At 33.1% G+C, this 25,780-nt stretch overlaps 1 protein-coding gene across 3 annotated transcripts in view; it reads left to right on the plus strand.

The window, feature by feature from the left end:
* Positions 1 to 25,780, plus strand: part of Erbb4 (erb-b2 receptor tyrosine kinase 4) — a 975,681-nt gene that overhangs the window by 711,781 nt on the left and 238,120 nt on the right. For all 3 annotated transcript variants that reach the window (XM_048344825.1, XM_048344826.1, XM_048344827.1), the window contains 5 exons: positions 696 to 822; positions 7,508 to 7,581; positions 8,437 to 8,527; positions 10,244 to 10,443; positions 22,164 to 22,296. In XM_048344825.1, coding sequence (XP_048200782.1) covers positions 696 to 822; positions 7,508 to 7,581; positions 8,437 to 8,527; positions 10,244 to 10,443; positions 22,164 to 22,296 — 625 coding nt within the window. The remainder of the gene's footprint in view (positions 1 to 695; positions 823 to 7,507; positions 7,582 to 8,436; positions 8,528 to 10,243; positions 10,444 to 22,163; positions 22,297 to 25,780) is intronic.

Genomic DNA, 25,780 nt, shown 5'->3' on the forward strand with positions numbered 1-25,780 from the left:
TAGGTATGACACATAGAGTGTCTTTAGCTATGGTCAGTGTTTGAACTTACGACCTCATCCTTGTTTAGGTGCCCTGCTTAGCTAGTGCTGTTACCATTTGAACTATCCATCCAGCCTGACATTTTGCTAGGTTCTTTTCAGAAATGGTGGCTCATGGATTTCTCACGCTTGACTGGCTTCAAACTGTGATCCTCTAGATTTCAGTTTCCTGAGCACGATTACAAGTATAAACCACTGGTTGCCAGTTGAAATATACTTTTCAAATTTTATTGCAAGTAGTAGTACAGTAATGTTTCAATTCTACAAGGCAAATAATGAATACAATGCATGCTGATCAATACCATCCCTCCCATCATTCTTCCCCATCTTTCTCAAATAATTCACACTCACTAAACTACCGGAAGATAATGGAGCGCAGAATCAGCAGTTTCAATGTTGAATAGAGAACAATATTAAAGGTCTAGGGATATTACTCAATGGTAGAGCACTTGACCGAGCATGTGCAAGACCTTGGGTCTTAATCCCCAGCAACAAAATTAGAACTTCTATTTCTAAAAAAAATGATTTATTTTTATTAATAATATTTTATAATATTTTAATAATAAAATACTGTTCTTTTCTAACAGGATTATAATGGTTTATTTGATCAAAAGTAAGGGTTTTTTTTTGTCCCTGACTGAGTCTTATTTCTGCAGCTTGCGATGGCATTGGCACCGGGTCACTGATGTCTGCTCAGACTGTGGACTCCAGTAACATCGACAAGTTCATAAACTGCACAAAGATCAACGGAAATCTGATCTTCCTGGTCACTGGGATTCATGGGTCAGTGTTCAAATTGTGTGTGAAACTGTTTTGTAAGATGTAGACTGACCTGAAGAGATACCTTAGCATTATCTGTTTGGTTTTTCTTTTCTTTTTTTCTTCTTTTTTGTCAAAGTGAAGTACAGAGGGGTTACGGTTTCATATTTAAGGCAAGTACATTTCTTATCCAATTTGTTTCCTCCTCCCTCACGTTTGATTTTTCTTGACCCAGAAAAGCTTTACCTGCCCTGAAGACTCTGCCACACTAGGTAGGAATGGTCAGGATCCAGCAGTGATGGGAAAGCACACTGTTGGAAAGCATGTCAAGTTTCTGTTTGGCAACCACTTAGGTACACAAATAGAAACTCAGTCCTCAGTTAAAATGTATATGGAGGCAGACTACAAAAATATGTAACCTTGATTTATTTTTAGAGAGTTTGGGAAAACCATAACGATTCACAAATTGGAGGACTCCTTTCAAATGGGCAATTGGCTAAAGATTGATAACATAAATTAATGCTCTTTAAAAAAAAACAAACCAACAACAACTCACATGAAAACAAGTAATCTGACATGAAGCAAAACTGACTCTCCTGAACTGTTTTCTACAGTTATTTTTGTCCAAATTGATTTTATGGTCATTATTCTTAAGTTAGGAAGTGAATCCTACCACTAGACTGCTATTAAATATATTTCATTTTGTTAATACAAATAGGTTCATTATCTGGGCTCCCCCATGAAAGAACCAATGCCTGTTTCAACTGAAAAAGCAACCATGTTTGTATTTCTTCAGTTGTAACAAATGTATTGATATTTTACTGTATGTTTTATCTATTTGTCTCTATCACTGTGATTCTCCAATAATAGTGCTACAGGCTACAAATAAATAGTAAAACTCACATTCCAATTCTTATAATACACATATATCACATATTTCTAGGAGCAAAATAATTTTACACATTATAAATACATATGTCAAAATAAGAGAAATAAAAATAATAAACTAAGAATTTCCATTCACTCAGATAAATTGTTGCTTGTATTATCCTGTAAAATTTCTCTTTATGTTAAAATATAGCTTTTAATGTGGTCTATGTCAGAGGCTATACGAGTATACTACAGTACATAGTATACTATGTACTGTAGTATACTCTTTGGTGGTACATATCTGTAATCCCTTAAAAGGAGGAGGTAGGAGAATTGAAGTTCAAGGCCAGCTCAGGCAAAATTAGCTCATGGGCCAAATGCCCTGAGTTCATTCTTCATAGTAATAAAAATAAATAATAATACATTTAACTTTCTTTACAAACTTGGTAATTCTTATCCCATATTTTTATGTGGTACTTATCTATTGGATATGTAGAGAACTAGCCATTTTGAGATGAGACTCATCTAACTTACTTTACCATAGTCCACAGAGACTCACTGAATCTATTTAGGTTGCCTTCTTAGCCTCCTTGGTTCACTGGGTAGAAGACTGAGTCATTACTTAGGTACATTCATATAGTTTCTTGAATATATAATATTTCATAAGACAATATCTCATTTTAATTGTTTTAAACTAAATTCCACATTTATAAACACTATTAATAATGTCTTCTGAAAAATACAAAAGTAAAACTAAACTCTTTGAATCATGTTTCCTGCTTTCATGTGATTACGGTAAACACAATAGCCTGAGATCCATTTCTGGATAGGAAACAATTTGCAGTCATATTCTCGTTATTTGCATTAAGCAAGTAAGTTTCATCCTTTGTTAGTCCAATATCACTTTTTCATATATATGTATATATACACATGCATATACATATATGCATACACACATATATGTAGTATATATGTGACTGTGTTACACATATGTACATATACATATACACCTATACATATATGAAAGCATTTCTTACTTTTTCAACTCTGAAGTGAAATTTGTGAAGATTGTCAGCTCTTACTGACAATTAGTTTCTTAACTCATAATTTTGTAGTGGGAAACAAGAGAAATTGGATATATAATGACACAGGTATTGATAGGAAAATACTCAGTTTCCATTTATGATGAAAAACTAGATTTATGAGATACAGAATTAGAAGTAATTCTATGTAAGAAATACAGGAAATAAAGAGCAAAGAGATAGCTGACCTTTAGAATTGAAAACAATAACCAAGCATGTTATTGTGTAATAAAAGGAAGAAGAAAATAACTTTCATTGAAATTGGAGTGATATTCCTGAAGCACTGCATATAATGCCCTCAAATTTCTCCACTTCCTTAGGGCATTAGAGACCCCATTGAGAATCACTACAGGATATTCTGGAAAGATTATCAAAGTCACCTGCTAATATAAGTTTCAGTGTTGTTGGGCTCTTGTGATCCTCTGCTGTGACTAGCCTAAACCTGTGCTAATTGTTCCCTATGAGGGAGACCATAGAGTCCAGGTTTCTTTGGGTCTGGCTCACTTCACTTAGTATAATTTTTTCCAAGTCCTTCCATTTCCTTACAAATGGGGCAATGTCATTCTTTCTGATAGAGATGTAAAATTCCATTGTGGATACATACCACATTTTCCTGATCCATTCGTCTACTGAGGGACACCTGGGTTAGTTCCAAATTCTAGCTATAACAAATTGTGCTGTGATGAATATTGTTGTGCTGGTGGCTTTAGTGTGTTCTTGTATGTGGTCTTTTGGGTAGATGCTCAAAAGTGGGGCTGCTGGGTCATAGGGGAGCTATGAACACAAAATATGATGCTAAGTGAAATGAAGTCCATGTTATGGAAACGACTGTTATATCACTGATGTAATTACTTTCAACATGCGATGTGAAACCGTAGCTTCTATTGTTGATGATCCTCTTGTATCCCCTTTCTGTGGTTGTACCTGCACTATTGCTGTATCTTATCTGAGTACATTGGTGACTGTGTATACAGGTATTAGAACTAGGAAACTGAAAGGGAATACCAAAATCGAGAGACACAGGGTAAAAAAGACAAACGATTACAAAAGCAATACTTGCAAAACTGTTTAGTGTAAACCTACTGAACAGTTCATGTGGGGAAAGGGAAAGGAGGTGGGGGGAACGGGGAATGAGGAAGGAGGTAACAAACAGTACAAGAAATGTATCCAAAGCCTAACGTAACATATGTAGCCTTGGGCACTCTGTATATCAGTCTGACAATAAAAATTTAAAAAAAGTTTCAGTGCTATAACACAGGTCCAGTGAAATGTCACATAATTTTTTGTCTTAGTTCTTCATTAAATATATTTTAAAATTCTAGAGATATGATGTGAAGATTTTTACGTACTCTATGTTGCTAAGAGTGGGGGGATTGTTTAACAAATAAATACAAAGCAAGGGGAAATGGCTATCCTAAGGGGTGTTTTTACAGAAGGAACCATGCATTATACATTAATTAGAAGAATAGCATAAAGCTTTACACTATCTAGATTTTGAAGAAAAAAAAGTTGTGCTATTTCACACAAGTAACAGAAATGATACAGACCCAAATCATTTGTTTGGAACAGAAAGCTTCAAAAGTTTATTTTATAATTGGACTTAGAAAATAAAAATTAAATGTTGTAGATGGTGACTTGATCCAGACAAGACCCGGATGTGATTTGCAACTCCATGATTGACATCCTTCCTAGAGCTGAGTGGCTCCACTCTTGTCAAACATTCAATAATGCAATTATTGAGCCATGTGTATCTATGTTTTCTTGGAGAGATTTAATAATAAGTACATTTTACATTGCTGTGATGGCTATTAAATATAAAAGTTATTCTGAATTGTTCTTCTCACTACTTGAGTATTCTAAAATCATAATGCTGATAGAAAAAAAAAAGTATTGCTAGGGAGGGAGGAAAGAATAAAGGAGAGAATGAAAGGTTTAGAGAGAAATAAGGAAAAGCAATAAAGACAAAATATGTAGGACAGGCAATGCAAAAAATTCTCAGTAACTGTCTACTTTAGTGTAGAAAATTTGGCCACAAGTATCATTTTATAGATTTAATTGTAGTTTTTTTATAGATTCTCTTGGAAACCAAATAAAGGCAACCTAAATCCTACCTCTTAGTTTAGATATTTATCTGTCCTCAATCACAGCACTTAAACGTAGGATACTAGAATACTTAGAATTATAATTAATACTATTGTTTCTCAAGTCTTTTATATATGTATATATGTCTATGTATTTATATGTATGTATATGTACATATACAAACATGATATGTGTTTATGTGTGTATGAAATAAGAGTACAGGCCTCTGTCTTTTTTTTCTTCTTTTGTGTCAGTCATGGGACTTGAACTCTTGGCTTGGGCGCTGCCCCTGATCTCTTCAGCTCAAGGCTAGCAGTCTACCACTTGAGCCACAGTGCAACTTCCAAGCCTTCTGTCTTAATGACTCATTTTTATCTCAGGAAACTCTTACTGTACAGTCAATTTAATAGACATAGACTCTCTTGTATACTGCAGGTAATCATGTGTGTGTATACGTGTGTGTGTGTGTGTGTGTGTGTGTGTGGTACTTCAGAAAAGAGAGATGTATAGGGAAGTTTTAAATGATATCAATAGAGGGTAGTATAAATGGAAGTCAAAATTGTGACATTATCTCAATTGATTTCTATTAACCTGAAAATCTTACTAACAAGTTTTTAATAGCATTTGTAAGGTTTATTAAAATAGCTGACATATTTTAACAAAAAGCAATCATAATTGAATGATATTCTTTTCAGAAAACAAGCTTTTGTATAAAATAAATGACCTGATAATTTATCAATTATAATTTTCACATATAAGAAAACTAATAGAAGTTAATTTGCATGTTCTGTTTTTGGCATACTAGTGTCATTTCCAGAAATAAAAATAGGTTCTCATTTCCTTATTAAGATTAAGAACCATAGGCAAAGCTCAGAGTTTAAAGTTTAGAGTTACTTAGTAGAAACAGATCTTTTCTATGTTTTGTGGTTTCTGATACCAGTCACATGTTGTGCTTGGAATCTTTAAAGCTCACCCTATCCATATTCCAGCAAGGAAACTTTTCTTTGATCCATGGAATGCAATGATCAGAGACAATGGGACATAGGTAATAGGCTGGGGTGATATCCTTTAAAGATTTCCCATGGATTAGTGAAGCTTTTTCACTCTCTTTACCTAAAGAGCTTTATATTTGATTACCAAACACAATGCCAGACAATCATAATATTCTTTTGGGTAGGTCTTTGTTTAGAAAGAAAAGTTTTCTATTTTAAAGTTCCATGCATTTCAAGTGGCTTTGGATAAAATTCCCAAGAGGAACTTGGAAGTTAGTCCCTGGAATTCTGTCAATTTGTTTTAATGAAAACCCTGGATCTCTAAAGTTAAGTAAATGCAATTAAGTTAATTAAAAATTATGTAAATTTTAAAAAGCTGTATGACTACAGTTCAGAATTCACCTAATTCCTGGAAGTCCTGAACTGTTTTCAATAAAAGTTTGGACTTAACGTGTTACCCTGTGTTTATCCTGGAAGTAGAGCTCCCACACCTAAGCCAGAATATTTGATTGTATGATCAGAGCTACTGTCCCCACTGCTTTTGCTCAAAGAACAAGTGTTCAAGTGCCTTATCTCACTGCACAGGCATTACAAATATCTTCTGCTGCATAAAAAGTCATTGCACATGAAAGTTAGGACAAAATTTTCCCCATATGCTGCATTCATGTTTATGGCTTTACAGTCATTAAAAGTATAGTTGTTCAAGATTTGTTTCTTCTAAATGTTGGTCAAGTTAGTGAGAATATTAAATTCAGATTTTAAATTTCCAGCTGTGAGCTAGTGGCTCACATCTGTAATCCTCACGGTTTTTATTTTTCAAATATTTCTCAAATGAAAGTCAAATATCTTACATTATAAATCAAAGACAAAGATACAAGCAAGCTAGAAATAAAATAGTTTTCCGTAACCTATATAAGGAATAACTTGCATTTAAAAAAATTTACAAATATGCAATTAAAATTCTTTTAAAATGAATTCTCTTGTGTTTATTAAATTGCTAATGACATGTAGATTGGCATGAATCACAGATGGCATTAGCTTTGAGAAGCCCAAATGCCAATGATACTCCCTGTGATAAAATTTATTTCCAGATAATATTTTTCCTAATTTAGAATGGATTTTTAATCCTGACACCGGAGGCTCAGGCCTATAATCCTAGCTAATCTGGAGATTGAGAGCTGAGAATCATGGTTCAAAACCAGCCTCATCTGACAAATCTACAATATTCTTATATCCAATGAACCAGAAAAAAAGGTAAAACTTGAAACATAGGTCAGATAGTGCAGCAGTAACCCTAAGCAAAAATGCTGAGCAAGAGTATGAGTTTAAGTCTTAATACTGACAGAAAACAAAACAAACAAAAAAAAATCAAATTTCAGAAGCAAATTAAAATAAAGTGGTTCAGACTTGGACTTTAACTTTGCCACTTTATTCATGGTAAGTGAATCAATTTCCTGTAGATAAACAGTTGATGAAGAATCCATATTCTGTGTCATTAAAAATTGGAAAGCATTTGCTAATCCCTTTCCTCATCTACTTTAGGAAAAGTTAGACAACACATTGCTAGCTTCCCTATGGAAAATTAAACTTGAATTTGAATGCAGTTAACTGCTGTTGTATTTCTTACCTTTGCACTCCTTTGTCAGCATTTAAATTTAGCTGCATCTCCTCTTCACTTTCTAGGGACCCTTACAATGCAATTGAAGCTATAGACCCAGAGAAGCTGAATGTCTTTCGGACAGTCAGAGAGATAACAGGTACTTCTTATTATGTAACTATTGTACTACAACTTTACAATTTGGTGTATCCTTAAAATAATTGTATAACATTGGGATCAGTGACTCATGTTCAAAGGATATTCTAGTTTGTGAGAACTTGTCATTTTGAAAAAAAGGTGACTGTTGTGCACATTTGAGAGACTATAAAATTACAAAAATGAATATTCTTGAAATATTGTTATCATTGTTTAGGTAACTGTTAAATGATGTCCCAACTCATTAAAAAATACTCTCTATAGAGATACTATTAAACATGGGTATCATGTAGCACTTATTTATTGTGCATTTATTGAGCATTTAATATCCTTTATTGCTTTTTATAATAAATGTTATGGAGTTCATAGATATAAATCAGATATAGATTTACTATCACAGAACAAAATCTAATGAAAGGAGTTAGAAATATATAAAAATAGTTTAAAATGCAAGGTAGATACTGACATCCTAAACAAAGAGATGAGACGGCAGGACTTTATAAGCAAAAAAGTCTGCATTTTCTCTTTAGGTATACTACATTTCTTGCATCTACTAGAAGAATTTAAATTGCATCATTGAAATATTTTGATATATGTAATTTTATAATAATGTAAGTCTGAAAAATAGGGATTCTTGGTGGCTATAATTTTGATGTGATGGATTATTTAGCCTAGAAATTTGGGGAAGTACACTCAATATTGGGGGGAAAGTACCTATGTTAAACTACTTCAAAATATGAAACATTCATGGTCCTTTACTTCTCACCTTTTTATACATATTCATTATATTTAAATAATAGTCAACATTGGTTATTAAAATAATGATATTCTGAATGACTTTAATCATTATGCCTTGCAGGTTTCTTAAACATACAGTCATGGCCACCAAACATGACTGACTTCAGTGTTTTTTCCAATCTAGTGACCATTGGTGGCAGAGTACTATATAGGTAAGTTCATATGGCTAATACTGGGAGTCACAGAACTGTCAAGAGTAGCATCATATGTTTAAAACCATGTTCTTATTGCCCAATTAAGCATATCTAAAGATAATCTCCATAAAAATATGTCAAGTGATTGTACAAATTCTACAGAATACATAGTTTCTCAATGCTACAATATTGTATTACCTAATGTTTTGTAGGTAAGACACACGATATTAGCCATCAAACCCAGTTTTCTTATTATATCTAAAAGTCAGATTTGGATGACTTGACAATGGCTTAAGTATGTGAGTTACAAATGTTGTTAGTTTGAACAGGAGACTGACTCTGATGCTGTCATAGGAATGATGAAACATGGAGGTTGTGTTTCCAAAACTGGTCAGCCACTGTACATGAAGTTCCAATTCAGAAACAAATAAAATAGTTACAGCCAAGAAAGACACTGTCATAAAGCTTAATCTCACTATTTAAAAATCACATGCTAAGTCTTTACGAAGCCATTATTTTTTAAGGCTTATCTCAAATTGTATAGGTATCAAGTTCTTATTTCTATAGCACAATCAGCTTATTTACAGAAGATGACATTTTAACCAATTCTGGGTATTTATGGTGGGAGTAAAAAATGGAAGATTAATAACTTCTCAGTGTTTATCCTTCAGTCAACATGTTTTTAAATAGTAAAGATAATTATAAGTCTTAGCAGAAAAGTATATTTAAACTTATTAGTCAATGGGAAGCTTCGAACTCCAAAATGAAAAGTAATGTTCAGTAGTTGATTTAGGTGTGGGAAGTATATTCATTTCTTTCTTTTTTTTTTTTTTTTTTTTTGCCAGTCCTGGGCCTTGGACTCAGGGTCTGAGCACTGTTCCTGGCTTCTTTTTGCTCAAGGCTAGCACTCTGCCACTTGAGCCGCAGCGCCACTTCTGGCCATTTTCTGTATATGTGGTGCTGGGGAATCGAACCCAGGGCTTCATGTATACAAGGCAAGCGCTCTTGCCACTAGGCCATATTCCCAGCCCAGTGTATTCATTTCTTAGAGGATAGAAAACAAAAATAATTAGCAAACATGCTTTATGATGAAATAAAAGCAAACTCTGAAAAGATAATTGATTATCACGAAGTAGTTGTTCTGAAATTTTAGTTTTCTCTGTGTCGAAACCTTTTGAATAGATTTTTTAAATTTTGAAATGTTTTCTTTAGTAAGTAATAGCTACCAATCTTATAACTATTACAATATATTTGATGTCTAATGCATAACTTAAGTCTGAATCTCATTTTTTGCAATATTTATTTATCTGAATGAATGCCTGACTATATTATATAGTTATCATATATTTACTACCTTAGTTGGGATAGATTATCATTCAATAATTATTTGTCTAGTCTTAAAATGGGATTTTGCTGTTGAAGAACATAAAATGTAGGCAATAGGGGAAGATAATGAGTAAATATGTAGTGAGAGAGAGTAAGAGATTGCCAATACTCAATTATTTTAAAATTTTTATTTTTTCTTTTGAAAATTCTTATTTTTAACATTGTTAGTACATGGCATTTAAATACTGAAATAGTACGCATATGCACAAAGATTACATGGTTCAATCTCTGTGTATGCTCCATTAACATTCTTTTGAGAGAGTGTGTGCCATCATTAGGTGACTTCCAGAGAATGTATGATGGCCTTAATTCATTTACTCTAGTTGTTTTCCCCTTTATCTGCCTTAGTGGCCTCTCACTGCTTATCCTCAAGCAGCAAGGCATCACCTCTCTGCAGTTCCAGTCCCTCAAGGAAATCAGTGCAGGAAACATCTACATTACTGATAACAGCAACCTGTGCTACTATCACACCATTAACTGGACAACACTCTTCAGCACAATCAACCAAAGAATCGTGATCCGGGATAACAGAAAAGCTGAGAACTGTAGTAAGTACATTGCCCAGAACTGTAAAACACAGAAACTTTAATGTGTTCCAATCCACACTGGACCAAACAATTGGGAATAACAGGAAGTGAGCATTTTTGCCCATACCCAATCATGCCATAGAATGCTATCTGTAATCACTGAGATATCACAAAGTAGAGAGGGTGATTGGATAATTGCAAATATTGCCTAATCTTAGGAATCTTCCTTTGGAGATTTCGATTCAGTAGATCTAAGGGGAATTGAACATTTTATTGTTTAACTGGCAGCCAGGTAATTCCTTAGATCCAATGGCTTTGAGTAAATCTGTCATATTGAATTTTATTTTCTCACTGGTTTCTGGGAATTTAAAATATAGAATAACAGTTTTTGTTTCATTAAGGATTGATGGAAAAATGTAGGAAAGTCATTCTGAAAAGTGGAAATACTGTTCTGGAAATATACTGGGAAGTAATTTTGTTCTTTAAAAAGTATTTATCTAATATTAGCCATACTTCTGTTAGGAGGGCTTTCTGCATAACCACTTGGATTACAGTAAGAATGTTAATGTAAGCTGGTCACATTGCATAAAAATTATCTCAGCATCTATTTGTCTTCAATATTAAAGTTATTTGTTGCCAAGTTGGTTTTTTTTTTGGTCAGATAGTTATTTTGTATATCTCCATATATGGAAGTTGATAATGTGGCAGTAAACTATTACAAACAATCACTATTTTAAAAAGTATTTATCTAGTATATCATTTTCTTTTTCAACAAAATGTATTGTCTTAACTCAAGACATCTTTCTTATAACAAAGGGAACAAGCTTAACATGCGCACTTGACTGTACCATTTCTGTCTGATCCATTGATACTTCAAGGATTAATATTTGAATCTCCTCTAGTTTTGAGCATTACTGCCTTCTACATCCTGTTTCTATTACAATACATGTAATTGTTTGATTTATAGTGAATTCTAAATGCTATGACCCAGAATTCAAATATATCACTTGCAAATGCATATTTTATCATGGTCACAGTGTGTCAGAAATGCAGATTCCCAAAGAAAAGGTTTATTCTTAGGTTACTACCTTATATATTTGATCTTATCACAAAAACAGTCAATAAATTGTGCATATAAATATATAAATACACACATATAACTTGATTCATATGTATGTTAAACGCGTATTAGTTCTATTCTAAGCTCTACACTCTTACAAAGCCAATAGGATTTAAGTTTAATTTACTGTTCAGCATCAACTTTGTTTTAGTAAAAGTTTAAAGCAACTCAGAGTACCAATTTTAATAATATATACTTTGGGAAGTACTCCTGTTTAGCTGCTTTCATTTTCCAAACAAATGTGTAATAACAAAAAGTTTCTGCTCTAAGTGAACTTAAATTCTTACACATTCTTCTTTTCTGAATAGAATGAGGAAATATTAGATCTTATTATGTACAAAGTATTTATGTTTAAATGAAGTGAAATTTAGCTTTTCATTTAGTATGGATTGTTTCTTTATTTTTATGTGCTGATAAGTTCTGACAGAAAGTTTTCTTATGATTTCTCTAGTACTGAAATTTTTTACCACACATTGCTCTGTGTGTACATATAGGCTACAAAGTAGGATGATTCATAGCACAGTAGAATTTCAACATGATTTATCAATATTTCTCTGAACCAAAGTTAAGTGTTCTAGCTTCTACTTTATTCATTCAGAAATACTATGTATAAGTACATTTCACAGATAAGAAGACAACTATGAAGACAAAATATCTAAAGGAAAGCATAAAACAGTCAAACATTCTTTTAAAAATATTTGAAAATATTTTTGATATTTATATTTCATCCTTTTTATAGATGAACAAAAAGACAAACGACAAGACATAAATAGAGGAAAAATTAAACATAAAATAGGGAAAGGTTCATCATATATTATTATTGTACTTTTTAAGACTTGAAAATGTTCCTAACAACCAAAAGGGAGTAAATACTAATGATAACAGCAATAAGCTAAAAATCTAATATTATTTTTGACTTTCAGTGCTGTGCCTCTTGGGTAGAGGCTAGATGTTTTTCAGATCATGAACACAATTTCTTTTTCTGTACACTTAGATTTGATTTTGCAGTGTGAGGAAGAAAATGGATTGAATAAAAGAAATAGTTATATAGTACAATAATGTAAAATCAAGAATTTCATCTGAGGATAAAATATATTGTGCATGTAATCCATTTATTAAAATTTGGACTTCAGTTTCACATTATGTTCTTCCTATGAAAATATACTTACTCTGTATATATGACCTCGGAGATTAGCATATGGATATTTACAAAGACCCTGTAAGTGCTTCCACACCAATGGCAAAAATCTTATAATCCTGAATACTGTCTGCAGATGAGAAGGCTTAAATATCTGCTCCCTTTTAAATGCACTGCAAATATTGCTTGGTATCTGCACAAAACACATGATTATATGCATACATTTACTAAAATAAAGACACACTCCTTCAAGAACATGTGAATAAGCATTTGCATATATAAATGCAAGCATTTAGGAAGTACACATATAAAATACAACTCATATATGTCCTCTCTCCCCCACATCACTGTAACATACTGATGAAAATCTTGGAAATTGTTTTTTTATTTTTAACTTAACCCCTTTATAACAGTAAGTTTGAAATTCAACATGATTTAAAACAATATTGTCAATGAAAGAAAACTTCACCACATCTATAAAGGGTTACTGAAACTACAGCAAGCTGACCTTTTTAAATCAAAAGTTTCAAAGCAGATTTCTTGGTTTGAAGAGACTGAGAGTGAGAAAAAGAAGATGACATGAAAAGCTAGAGCTCTTTCTGTTCCTTTGCAATGTGGTTATCATACTAACAAAATGGCAGTGATAGGTGAAGGGAGTTTAAGTTAGATTAATAAAAACTATTTTGGAATATTTTAAAAGACTTAAGTGTAAAATTTTAAGCTGCAATAAAACCGTTTAGAGATACATACTGCACAACTCTTTCCAAACCCAAGTTACATAATTTATGTCTTTAAAAAATTGTACATATATGTTTAAACCCAACATAAAAGATAGAATTAATTGTATTTTTGATGTTTCAAACTTGCATTAGCTTTAGATTTTCCAACAATAATAGTAGTTTTATACTTGTTGGATATCAAAATAATAAAAGCATCTATGAAGAAAATAAAATTTTAATGCATAGCCATGTATTGTATATAGAGCTGTAAACATAATAAACCCTAAAATCTTATACGTAAATGGACCATAGAATATACATATAATTACTTTAGTAAGCTCTGCTTTTAATATTTTTAATATATTATGAACTTTTCACAAGCCAGTGTGTTTACTAAATTATGTCGAATTAATATTATAATCAGTGTGATATTTTTAATATGATATATCAAAGCTTCTATGTTTGTCAAAATTTTGAGATAGTTTTTAATGTAGTTATAGGAAAAGAACCTAACAAATTACCAAGAAGAATACATAAACCATGTAAAAAATCATATTTTAATTATATAAAAATATGAATGTGGATCACATAAGCACATTAAAGTTACCTAGAAGATAGGAGGTTATGGGCAAATACAGTCATAATATTGAGTGTATGTATGTGAAAACAGAACTTCAGGGGAAGAGTGGGGTTAGGAGAGATTGGGGGAAATGTTGGAAAGGGTAACACTGACCATAATGCTCTATATTTTAAAACTGACGCGTTGAATTGAAACTCATACAACTTCTTACAGATAACTACAAAAGCTATTCACTATATGTGTATGTGCAGAATTAATATATTTTACTTGTGAAAATCTTTTTTCAAATATAGAAGGAAAAGATGAAACTCTTAACACTAAAAATAGACAAAGTTAATGGGTAAAATGGATAATTTCTAGGAGGAAATACATAAATGATCACTTGACAATAGAAAGACATTCAAATCAACCCAAAACATGTAAATTTGAAATTCCCCTATTTTTCTTCTTTTCAATTATTAATAATTCAGTGCTATAAACAATATCTGATAGGATTTTCAATAGAGTAAGCAATGTTGGAAAAATTCTTAACACCAAGTGTCAGGACAAGTCTAAACTGATCCAGTATTTCTGACAGATAAAATAGCAATATACAAACACATTTTATGCAGCCTAATTTGCACACAAATTTCACTTTTCATTTTTTCTTTAGATCCAGGAAATAATTGCACATTGTAACCCTTTATGAAATTTTGTTCAAATTATGAGACTGGTAATAATGAGAAAAATATAAAATAATTTAAGTTATATTAACAGGACCTGGATTCACTAAACACTCTTGACTCCATCTCTTGAAGGTCCCAATGTGTATGGTATGTGGTGTATCTATGTGTGTGTATGTGCATGTGTGTGTGCTTGTACATGTAGTGTTAAAGAATGAAACCAGGGCCTAGTTCCTGCTAGACAGGCCTTGTGTTACTCTGACACAACCACAATCTCACCACCTTGTAAAGGGTTCAACAATTTTAAATATCATTATATTGTGGAAATAAACTACAACAAAAACTTTGATGGGAATCAAACAACATTTGAACCATAGTAATAGTAGAGAAACAGATCACTTTTATTATGAATGGAAGTCTTCATTATTAGATATTAGGTAAACTCAGGTTTATAATGAGAGTTGGTAATAGTATTTGCTTTATTACATGCCTAGGTCAAAAGAAAGTATGTATAGCTATTATACAACTCTAATAAAATAAATTATAGATTATGTATCATATAATATTAAACTTACATAATGAAATTTTTCATTTCTTGGTAATAGGAAAGGAAATAAATCAGGAATAGTTTCCTTTTGGAGGAAGAAGAAAAAGTCACTGTATTGAAGTAGTGAACTATAAGTTTGTAAAAACAAAAGCACATCAATTAGTGGTAGGTATAAAAGAATAAAGGGGCATTGAACATTCTAGAAAATTAGTAGAAATTTTAGAGTGATCTCCTGAGATCTTAAGTAGATAAAAAAAAATCTGTTATTGAAAACCCTTCAAATACATCATGCACCCTTTCTCCTTTCCTAATTAAAACTTATTTTTATTGAACTGAGATTTGAACTCAGGGCCTTGTATTTGTTAGGCAGGTGTTCTATCACTTCAGTAATGTCCCCAGTCCTCTTTGCTTTGGCCATTTGTTTTTGCCAGTCCTGGAGCTTGAACTCAGGGCCTAACTACTGTCCCTGGCTTCTTTTTGCTCAAGGCTAGCACTCTACCACTGGAGCCAGAGATCCACGTCTGGCTTTTTCTATATATGTCGTGCTGAGGAATCAAACCCAGGGCTTCCTGTATGTGAGGCAAGCACTTTAGCACTAGGCCATATTCCCAGCTCCTGCTTTGTCCATATACTGAGATAGGGTCTTGTTTTTCCCCATCAAGTTTAGACTCTGATCCTCCTATTTCTTTTTTCCACTGCAGGTAGAATGATATTCACATGCCACCACACACAGGCTTTTTCCTGGACTGTCCTAGAGCTATGATTCCCCAAGCTCAGTCTTCCAGATAGTGAAGATTTACAGTCATGAGCTACCATGCCCATCTTAATCAAAATATGTATTGTTATTATGATAATAGACACACCTTGTAGTTTAAAAATCCACAATATATAATTTTAAATTGTTGGTTAAAAAGGAAATTATTTAATGATTTAGAAATGTACATTTTATATACATATATAAAATAAGCACAATCCTCTCTTACTGTAGAAAGTCCCTGCCAGAGAAGTAATCTGTGGCTACTTAAGACTTTGCTCAAGGCTATCTCTCTACCACTTTGAGCCACAGGGCCACTTCTGGTTCTCTTGTGGTTAATTGAATATAAGAATCTCACAGACTTTTCTGCCTGGACTGACTGTGAACCATGATCCTCATAGCTCAGCCTCCTGGTAGTTAGGATTATAGACATGAGCCAACAGCAGGAGTTTTGATCTGTGGTTGACTCCAAGATACAGAAACACAGCTATTTAGACAACTATATATTTTTCTCAAGTTTTATGTAACTGAAATTGGCAATAGAAAATCTATTCCTCGTGTATGCATCTAAAGGGAAAAAAGGTATACAAAACTATGAATAATATTTAATTACTTAGTTTTTATTCCAAATGTTTCAATGTTACTGTGTGCTCAGAATTTAATTTAGGAATAGATGAGTAAGCCATAGAAAGCATTGTGTCTCTGTGTTGACCATGATAAGAGAAAAAAAAAAAAAACACTAAGCATTTTATTTTTTAATATAGCATGGGGAATTGCCTGTACCTATGAAATCACAATATAATCCTCCTCCTCTTCATGTTAAACACCTGTACTATTTTATATATTAAAGAAAACAAATTGATGCTATAAATTAAAACTTGCCTTTAAGAAACTATTGTGAAGGTGGGAGACTTCCTCTATGTCTCACACATCAATCTTTATCTGTGCACTCCTATCCCAGCCTAAGCTTTGTGGTTGATCTACACTTCCAAGCCAGATACTGATTATTTGTAAGAAGAAGCATCCTTTGGTTCTGGTAGACGGTCTCCACTCAGAAATTAATGAATTCGGGCACAGTTTTCATTAAACCTTAGCCATGAAGTACATATTTTAGAATATAGTGAAGTCAATACTCCAAGTAATCAGAAAATAGAAAGTCTTAATTATGCCATTACAATTGCCTTTTTTCTTTTTAAATTACTGAAGTAATACATCAGTATTTTCTTTATCATTTAACCCCCCAAGATATGATTTTCTGGTGGTATTTGAATCAACACAAAGCAATAATGATTAATGATGCTAAAAAATGTTCTCTGTGTTCTTTTCCAAAAAGATATAAGTAATTACAGTTAGGCTGCTACCTCAGGAACCCACTCCTCCTGTTTAATTTTGAAGGAATTCTGTAGGCCTTGAAGGACCTCATCAATAAAAATGTGTACTACTACCAGCCTCAGTTTTTATCTCAAATGGAAACAATGTAACTGATTTGCCTATACATCTGTAATTACAGAATTTTGTGTTACAAAATTTAAATTTTAATAATATAAAAAGTGGGTTCTGGTTTCCAAATGTCTTCATTTCAGTATTATGTTTTGTGTTGTGCCCCTCAAACCTAATGACATCCTTTAGTTTTGCCCCATGGGACCTGTGAATGCAATGTTATTTAACAATGTACTTTAAAATTCATGCTAAAATGATGTGTGTAATGTGTGCCAGGTCCCTAAGCTAATGAGTAGTGTCTTTAGAAGAAGACACGGAGGAAACACCAAGTGAAGACATGAGCAAAGTCAGAGGGAAGACAGCCATGTGAATAGAGAGGTGAAGATTACAGTTTAGCAGCAGCAAGGCACAAACACCAGAAAGAAGCATGGGCACACTTGTCCTGGGAGCTCCCAAAAGGAGTTGGCATCATGACTTCGGACTGCTGAAAACCAATTTCATTTTTTTTTAAGCAACTGAGATTGTGGAAATTTGTCATGCTAACCCTTTGAACCTAACAGACATTATAATGTGAGATTAGTAATTCTGCAATTTAAATTGCTACTAGAACATTCTGAGGCTGGCCTCTGTGAGAAATCCTTTGAGTAAGTGCTCTGTCACATCTATTATTCTCCATATGAGAATCTGGTCTGAAACATACTTCTGTCTGTCCACTGGACTATGTTATTCCTATTAGCTTTCTCACCTCAATTGACATATTTCTCCTAGAAGGGCTAACCTAGGACCATTTCTTCACTGGGAAGGACAACGGTTCACTTCTCTCCCTGTACTGTACTGCCATGTAATGTAACAATATTACAATTATCTACGTATGCTTATTTATTATCCATCTCTCTGACTAGATGGAAGTTCCATAAGTTAAGATTTGTATATTTTATTTCATTTTTTTTTTGCTGTATCTCATCTTTTAGCATTTTGTAGAACAAAGAAAATAGGCACTGAACAAGTAAGCCAGGCATGGTGAGGCATATCTCTAATCCCAGGTATTTGGGAAACACAGGTAGAAAGATCTAGAATCTAGGGATAACTTGAACAATGATAGTAAAACCCTATCTGAAAACCAATGTTGAAAAACCTGAAGGGGAAAAAAATGAGAATTGTGGGCTGGGATGTAGCTCAGTGGCAAAGCGCTTGCCTAGCAAGTGCAACGTCCTGGGTTCAATCCCCAGTACCAAAAAAGAAAAGATAAAAAAAAAATGAGAATTGTCAATGCACAGCACAAATGATAAGAGTTCTTGACTAGAGTGCCCAATGGCCTTCCTGGGTGTCATTGCTAGAACTATAAAGCAAACCAACCAAAACAGCCATGATAATATGGACATCTTTTCATGTTTTCAAATTTATTGGTTCTATATGTTAGTACTTACTTAATGTATCAGGCACGTTGAATACCATACAAGTATTATGTCACCTTGAAAGGAGATGTGGTTATTCAGTTTACAGAAGTGTAACATGTAAGTTAATCTCCCAGAGTTTCATGAGTCGTAAAACCATAAGGATTCAAACCCATGTCTGCCTAGTCACAGAGCCTAATGTATAGGTCCATTGAACAATACTTTCAGCCTTAAAAACTGATTAATGATACATGTTCAAATACATTTCAAGCAAAATCTGTGCTTCTATATGTGATAGAAAATGTGAATATCTATTATACAATAAAAGCGAAGCTGCTTTTCTGCTATTGTACCCATAGACAGATATTCCATTTCAATAATGTTGAGTTAATCCATTTACCTTCACACATGTGGTACTGTACTGAAATCCATTATTTTAAGTGCATCTCATTTTTAATGGAAGCAGGTTCAATATTCTCTATGAAGGTTGAAATACTAAGCACATTATTATTTCTCCAAAATTTTTAACAGGCAGATACAATTCAGAATAGATAAAGAAAAAAAATCTATTTTATAGCTTCTAGAGAAAACACAAAAGAAGTGAAAGGTTTCTTAATAAGTAAATTGCTAAACTTTCTTTAGGGAGGTTCATAATGGCGTGGAGAACTCTAAGTCATCCAGCAAGCCTATTCCACACACGACTGTCACAGGAAGGTCAGAATTCCGCTAGATGCTTGGTGCTGAGTGAAGATTTCTTTCAAGAATTAGAAAGAAGTAGCCTCTTTGGTCTCTTGTTTTATGTGATGTGTGGCTACTTGTAGGCTTCACCTTGACAGAAATGTTCCATCTGTCTCCAAATCCATCATCCTGTGGTTTAGAAAAATTAATAGATAGGAGTTGGGGTCCTTGTTACTTACTACTTTTCTTCCATCCATACTGTTGCTTTAATTAAATTTCTCTGGTATCGGGCTCATGAATAGACTCAAGTTGGTAATAGTCAGCAGGAAAGGAGGTAGGATTTTGGTGAAACTACAACCAGTCTCTCTAATTGATGTAAAGACATCTAACAGAAAAAGACAAACATTCACCATTCTACACATGGTAAAGTTCTAACTCCATAGTTATACTCCTTAGGTCAGTGTAATATTAATGAAAGCTCAGGCAGACAGATCAGTAACACTCCATAGAGAACCTAGAAAGAACCTACAATTGATACACGTGTTATTTTGTTATGTCCACTGTACAGCCCATAGTTGATCAATGTACTCAATTTATATTTAACTGTAGTCTAAAAGCAATTCAGTGGAAGAAAGGGAGTTTTTAGAACAAACTTGTACAAGTGAATATCCATCAGTTAATAAATGATAAATCTCACTCTAAATTTTACTTATTATGCAAACATTAACTAAACTTAAATTATGGACTTAATTGTACAATGGAAAACTATGCAATGTTAGTATTTTTAGTGAATAAAAACAGGAAAGGAATATATATATAACTTTGACTTTGCATCAAAATTATAATATGGAAAAGCTAAAATATTTGTAGACCTAGGACTATGTACCAGTGGAAGATCATTTGTTTCACATGGGAGCAACTCTGGACTTAGTCCACAGCCACAAGCCCAAAACAGGAGGAAATCAAGTGTAATAGCTGGGAGTAGTGGTACACTAATGTAGTAACTGCAGTTGAGAGGCTGAGGAAGGGTATTGAGAATTTGAGGCTGAACTAAGTTGTATATGAGGCTTTGTCTGAAAATAAAAAAACATGCTCGGCAAAAAATTTCTTTTCAAACCACGAATATCCAAATCACACATTCAGGAAAAAAAATTTTCTAGTTAGATAATAGATGAAAAGAAGGATAGAGAGATAAATCACAGACATGTGTACATAGGAAGATAAACCATAGGATGAGCTCATAACAGTTATTAGCAAAAATATCTAAATGTGCAGAGACATGAAGAACAACATTCTCTGAAGTATCTGTACAAATGGAAAATAAATATATTAGTAGTGGTTGAACATTATTGTCAATTTTATTGAAATTGATGTGAAAACCCCATGAGATATCATTATTCCTAATAGGATATGTACAGAGTAACAAAATCAGATGCTGTAGAAAATATAGAGAATTTGAATTGATGCATTCATTACCAGTGGGAATATAAAGTAGTACAATCACTCTAACAAAGTTTAATATTATAGAAAAAAATGCAACTTACAATGCAATACCATCACCCAGAGAAGCAAATGAAAATTATAGTCACATAAACACATATGCACAAATATTTCCATCAGCAATAATACTTCCAACAGTACTTCCAAAATGTGGGGAAACAAAACCAAATACCTTCAATAGATTAAGACAATGTGATGGTCTGTGACCTGGAAAACTACTAACAGTGAAAATAAAAACCATTACTTATATGTACAATATCTTACACGGTTCTCTGGGGATTTCGTCTCAGGGAAAATCCCAATCCTGGAATTATACACAAACTATCTGATTCTATTACTAGGCATTTTTAGATGACAGACAACATTGTTGAAATGGAGCATAGTCTAATCACTGCAAGAGAGAATGGATGGCTAAAATGGAGATGAAGGCAAGAGACAAGGCAGTGAGAAGAGAAAGGTGCCATGGGAGAAATCCATTGGAAACTGTTTTGTCGATCTTGACTATATCAACACAAATATCAAAGCAATGCTGTTATTCTATGATTTTGGAAGATGTGATGACTAGTAAAAACAAGATAAATAGCACTGTTACCTCCATGTTATTGCTTATAATTGTTATTACCTACATGATTGTGTTTCAGACACCTCAAATAACTTTCAGATCCCAGAACAGCATTGAAAGTCTCTGGGCGACCTTATTCAATATTCAGTATCCTGTTGATAACCTTATGTTTGCAACATAAATAATCATATACTGAATAAATGACATTCAGTTTAGAAGACTAACATTCAATTTAAAAGAATACAGAAAAGTGAACCTTAAGTGACAAATATCAAACATGGCCTTTTCATCTCTCTCATCAAAATATAGAGATACGACAAACACAATTATTTAATCTATAAATTCTTTGTCAACAGCACCGGTGGTTCACGCCTGTAATCCTAGCTACTCAGGAGCCTGCAATCTGAGAATTGAGGTTGAAAGCCAGCCTGGGAAGTAAAGTCCATACATACATTTCCAATTAACCACCAGAAAACTGGAAGTGCCTCGGTGGCTCAAAGTGCTAGAGTACTTGTCTTGCGCAAAAAACCTCTGGGTTCATGCCCCATGACAGGAAAAACTGAAAGAAAAAAAAAAAAGTCGTTTAACTGCTAAGCTCTGACACATGCTCTGGTTTCTTTTTCTGTGGCTTTGGGTATGTCTTGCAGCTGCGGAAGGGATGGTGTGCAATCATCTGTGTTCAAATGATGGCTGTTGGGGACCCGGCCCAGACCAGTGCCTGTCCTGTCGCCGCTTCAGCAGAGGAAAGATCTGTATAGAGTCTTGTAACCTTTATGATGGGTAAGGTATCTTATCGTATCGAGTTGATCTCATGAGTTATGAACAACTGGTAAAAATCAGATGGGCAAATTCTAAGAAAATGGTGAAATTTCAGTATTGATGCCGACAAAATTTAGACAGACAAATTTTACTGCAGATAAGTAGACATATGTTTGAATTACTTCTGTGGAAAATAATTGTGTTTGAAAGAACAAGTCCAAACATACATATATACATATATGTACATAAATATATATTCATACACATGAAAAAATTTTACTGAAACAGATAATCCATAATATGTAGGATTTTATATATAGGAAAAAATAAAAATAAAATCATGTTTTTTCTTATGAGATCTCTTATCTTCCTTCCCAAAGGTCTCAATAATCTGGTGGCATTTTATCCCCATTTTATTTTGCTATTATTTTTTCCTATAGAATTATCACATAACTTTTTATTTTACCACACAGTTTGAAAGTCTAGTCCATGTAAGAACTAGTCCATGTACTGCATAGCCTTATAGAACTATTTTTGTGGTATTTAGTTGAAGACGTTTATGAAACTTCTGTCACTTTCTGAATAGCTTGAAAATATTTTAAATCAGTATTTTAAATTCCCTCAGGTACCATAATAATTATATTGCCAGTAATAAAACCTTGTACGTAACTCATTGTGTGGCATTTCATATGCTCATAAAATCACTTTATCGTAACCTGCCATTTTATACATCACACTTGTCCTTCATAAGTATGATAATTCATTTTTTAGGGCTATCCTGAAGTCAAATTTTCTCATATTGCTCAGCTGAAGGTATTTTCAATAGCTTTGAAAAGTTTTTTTTGTGCATTTTGAATTATCCAACAAATAATATCATGAACCCCAATAATGGTAGTTTTGTATTTTATGTAAGAATGATTTAGATCTATTACAATCTTACTGAAATATCTCTTCTTTGAAATATAATCTAAATAAATTCTGTTCATGATATTTAGTGGGAAGGTATTAATTTTTGAAATTTAAATGTAAGCATAATTTAAATAACAAGTCAATCATATTTCCAGGAACATTTCTGTTTATGATTTTGTTCATGGAAAATGTCTATGTATTTGAACATGTCTCATTAAATTATACTGACACTGGTTCTTATAACTATGAAAGGATATTTTCTGTATATAATTTGCCTCAGATCAAAATATACTTGTTGGTGTTTAGTAGTAATGAAAGCTATTAAAATTAATCATACTAGATTTCCATCCTATTAAGCAAATGTTTATTAATAGGATTGGCTTCTTATGGTATAAGTCCTCTAAACAATTAACTGACACTTTAACAAAATGAGTACAAGGAAACTAAAACATTTATTTGAGTGGTAGGACTTATGTAGATACATAAAGGACTGGTAGATAAATACTGATATAATGTTAAATGTGCAGATGTGAAAATTGAACTAAAACTTTGGAACTTGAAGGGATGAATGGGACTGGGAGTGATGGAAAAAATTATAAAAAGTATAACACTGGCTAAGAAATTATTATACTCAGAAATTAACATGTTAAATTGAAACACTTTGGTCAATTTTAAACTATAATTAATTAAAAAAATAAAATAAAGTTGTGTATGAGTGTGTGTGTGTGCATGTGTGTTTGTGTGTTGGAGGGAAAGAGTCCCACCAGTTATTTTACAGGAGCATCTTATAAGCAGTAAGTATTTAGAAAACTAAATGTTGATGAAAATTCTGCAAGATTATAATAATAAAGCCAGCATGAAAAATATTAGGGCATCTGGTTTCCTTCCCACTTCTCTTCTACAATTCCTGTTTTTCTTAAATATTGTAGTTTTAAACATTTCTAAAATATAAATGTCATAAATTCATCAATGTATAAATACATTCTGGATTATGTTTATGCTTGACTATGATTTCCATTGATTTTTTCCAAGGCAATGAAAAAAACCCACAAGTTACCTACATAAATTCTAATAACTAGACTACTCTTTGATATTTAATATTTTCCATATTTATATCATAATCCAAATATGTTAAAAAATTAAAAATGAATGAGTTTTACAATACAGCAAAGATACCCTAGGACATAACATCAAGGTTAGTTTGACCAAAAATGAGTGAAAATATATTGTAAAAATGGGTCCAGGACCATGTGCCAGTGACTCATGCCTGTGGTCCTAGCTACTCATGAGGCTGAGATCTGAGCACCGCAGTTCAAAGCCAGCCTGGCAGGAAAGTCTATGAGACCAAGTAACCACCAGAAAACCGAAAGTGTCACTGTGCTCCAGTGGTTGAGTGCTAGCCTTGAGCTGAAGAGCTCAGGACAGTGCCCAGGCCTAGAGTTCAAGCACCATGACAACCCCCCCCCAAATGTGGTGGGGTTCAGTTCTTGTCCAGTAATAGATAGCTAAATGCCATTTTTGGATATTGGCTGGGTTTCTTCATCATAGCCTGATAACCTGAGTGGCCATTAAGGAATGCAGTCTTTGAAGAATAAATTTAAATAATTTCAAATTTTATTACTTTGTAGTTGAAATACTCTGTATTTGACAAAAAACCTCAACTTACATTGATTTCTTTCCTTCTCCCCCTCTATTTCTCTTTCTCTCACTCCTCTCTTCTTGTTTCCTTCCCTCTTCCCTCCACTCTTCCTGCGTCCTGTTCTGCCCTGTCCTGTCCTGCCTTGCCTTGTCCCGCCCTTCTTTTTCCCTTCCTTTCTCTTTCCTTCCCCTCTCTTTCCTTCTCTTCTTCCTATCCCCCCTTCTCTTCCTTCCCTCTCTTTTTTCTTTTTTCTTCGATATTAAAAGAGAAAAAATTCTCATCAAAACACTTTTCTGGGAAGTCTCTCAGTCCCTGTCTGATTAGCATTTGGATTCATGTCATGTACGTCACGCTATTTCTGTAACTCTTAACTCCAATGTATAATCAATGAAAATGAAAGATAAAAGTAATTACAATGGATCTTTAAACTTTTCTTACCTGAAAATTCTTCTTAAATCTTAAGATCAACACAAAAATAACAAGGACAGTACTAGTCTAAGATAGTTGCAGTCATTTTTGCATTTAAAAACCATAGCCTCAATCTGCTGTCATTTGAATCTCTGTAATTACATCTTTGTGGGAGTCAGAGATGGAAATCAATCTCAAAACTGTCTGAGTGTAGTGTTGCATGCTGGAATGTGAGCCAGAGTTCAGAGGTTTGAAGGGTCTAAGCCTTGCCCAGATAAAATGCAAATAAACTAACAACAAAACAACAAAGGCTATGGACATTGTTTAATTGGTAGAGCAGGTATAAGTAAGACCCTAGTGTCAACAGGAAAAATATATGATAAGATATTTGGGAAACTAAAACTTAGATTAATGTACACTTGACCTAGAAAATGAGTATTAATACTTAAATTTTGAGAAACCTCATTGCTACAGTACTCTTCTACTTGGGTACCATTCACTCTTGATTATAAGACTGTTTCGGTTAACAAGCAAGTGTAGACAAGTGAT

The sequence above is a fragment of the Perognathus longimembris genome, chromosome 4 (assembly GCF_023159225.1).
Source record: "Perognathus longimembris pacificus isolate PPM17 chromosome 4, ASM2315922v1, whole genome shotgun sequence".
In the NCBI taxonomy this organism is placed as follows: Eukaryota; Metazoa; Chordata; class Mammalia; order Rodentia; family Heteromyidae; genus Perognathus; species Perognathus longimembris.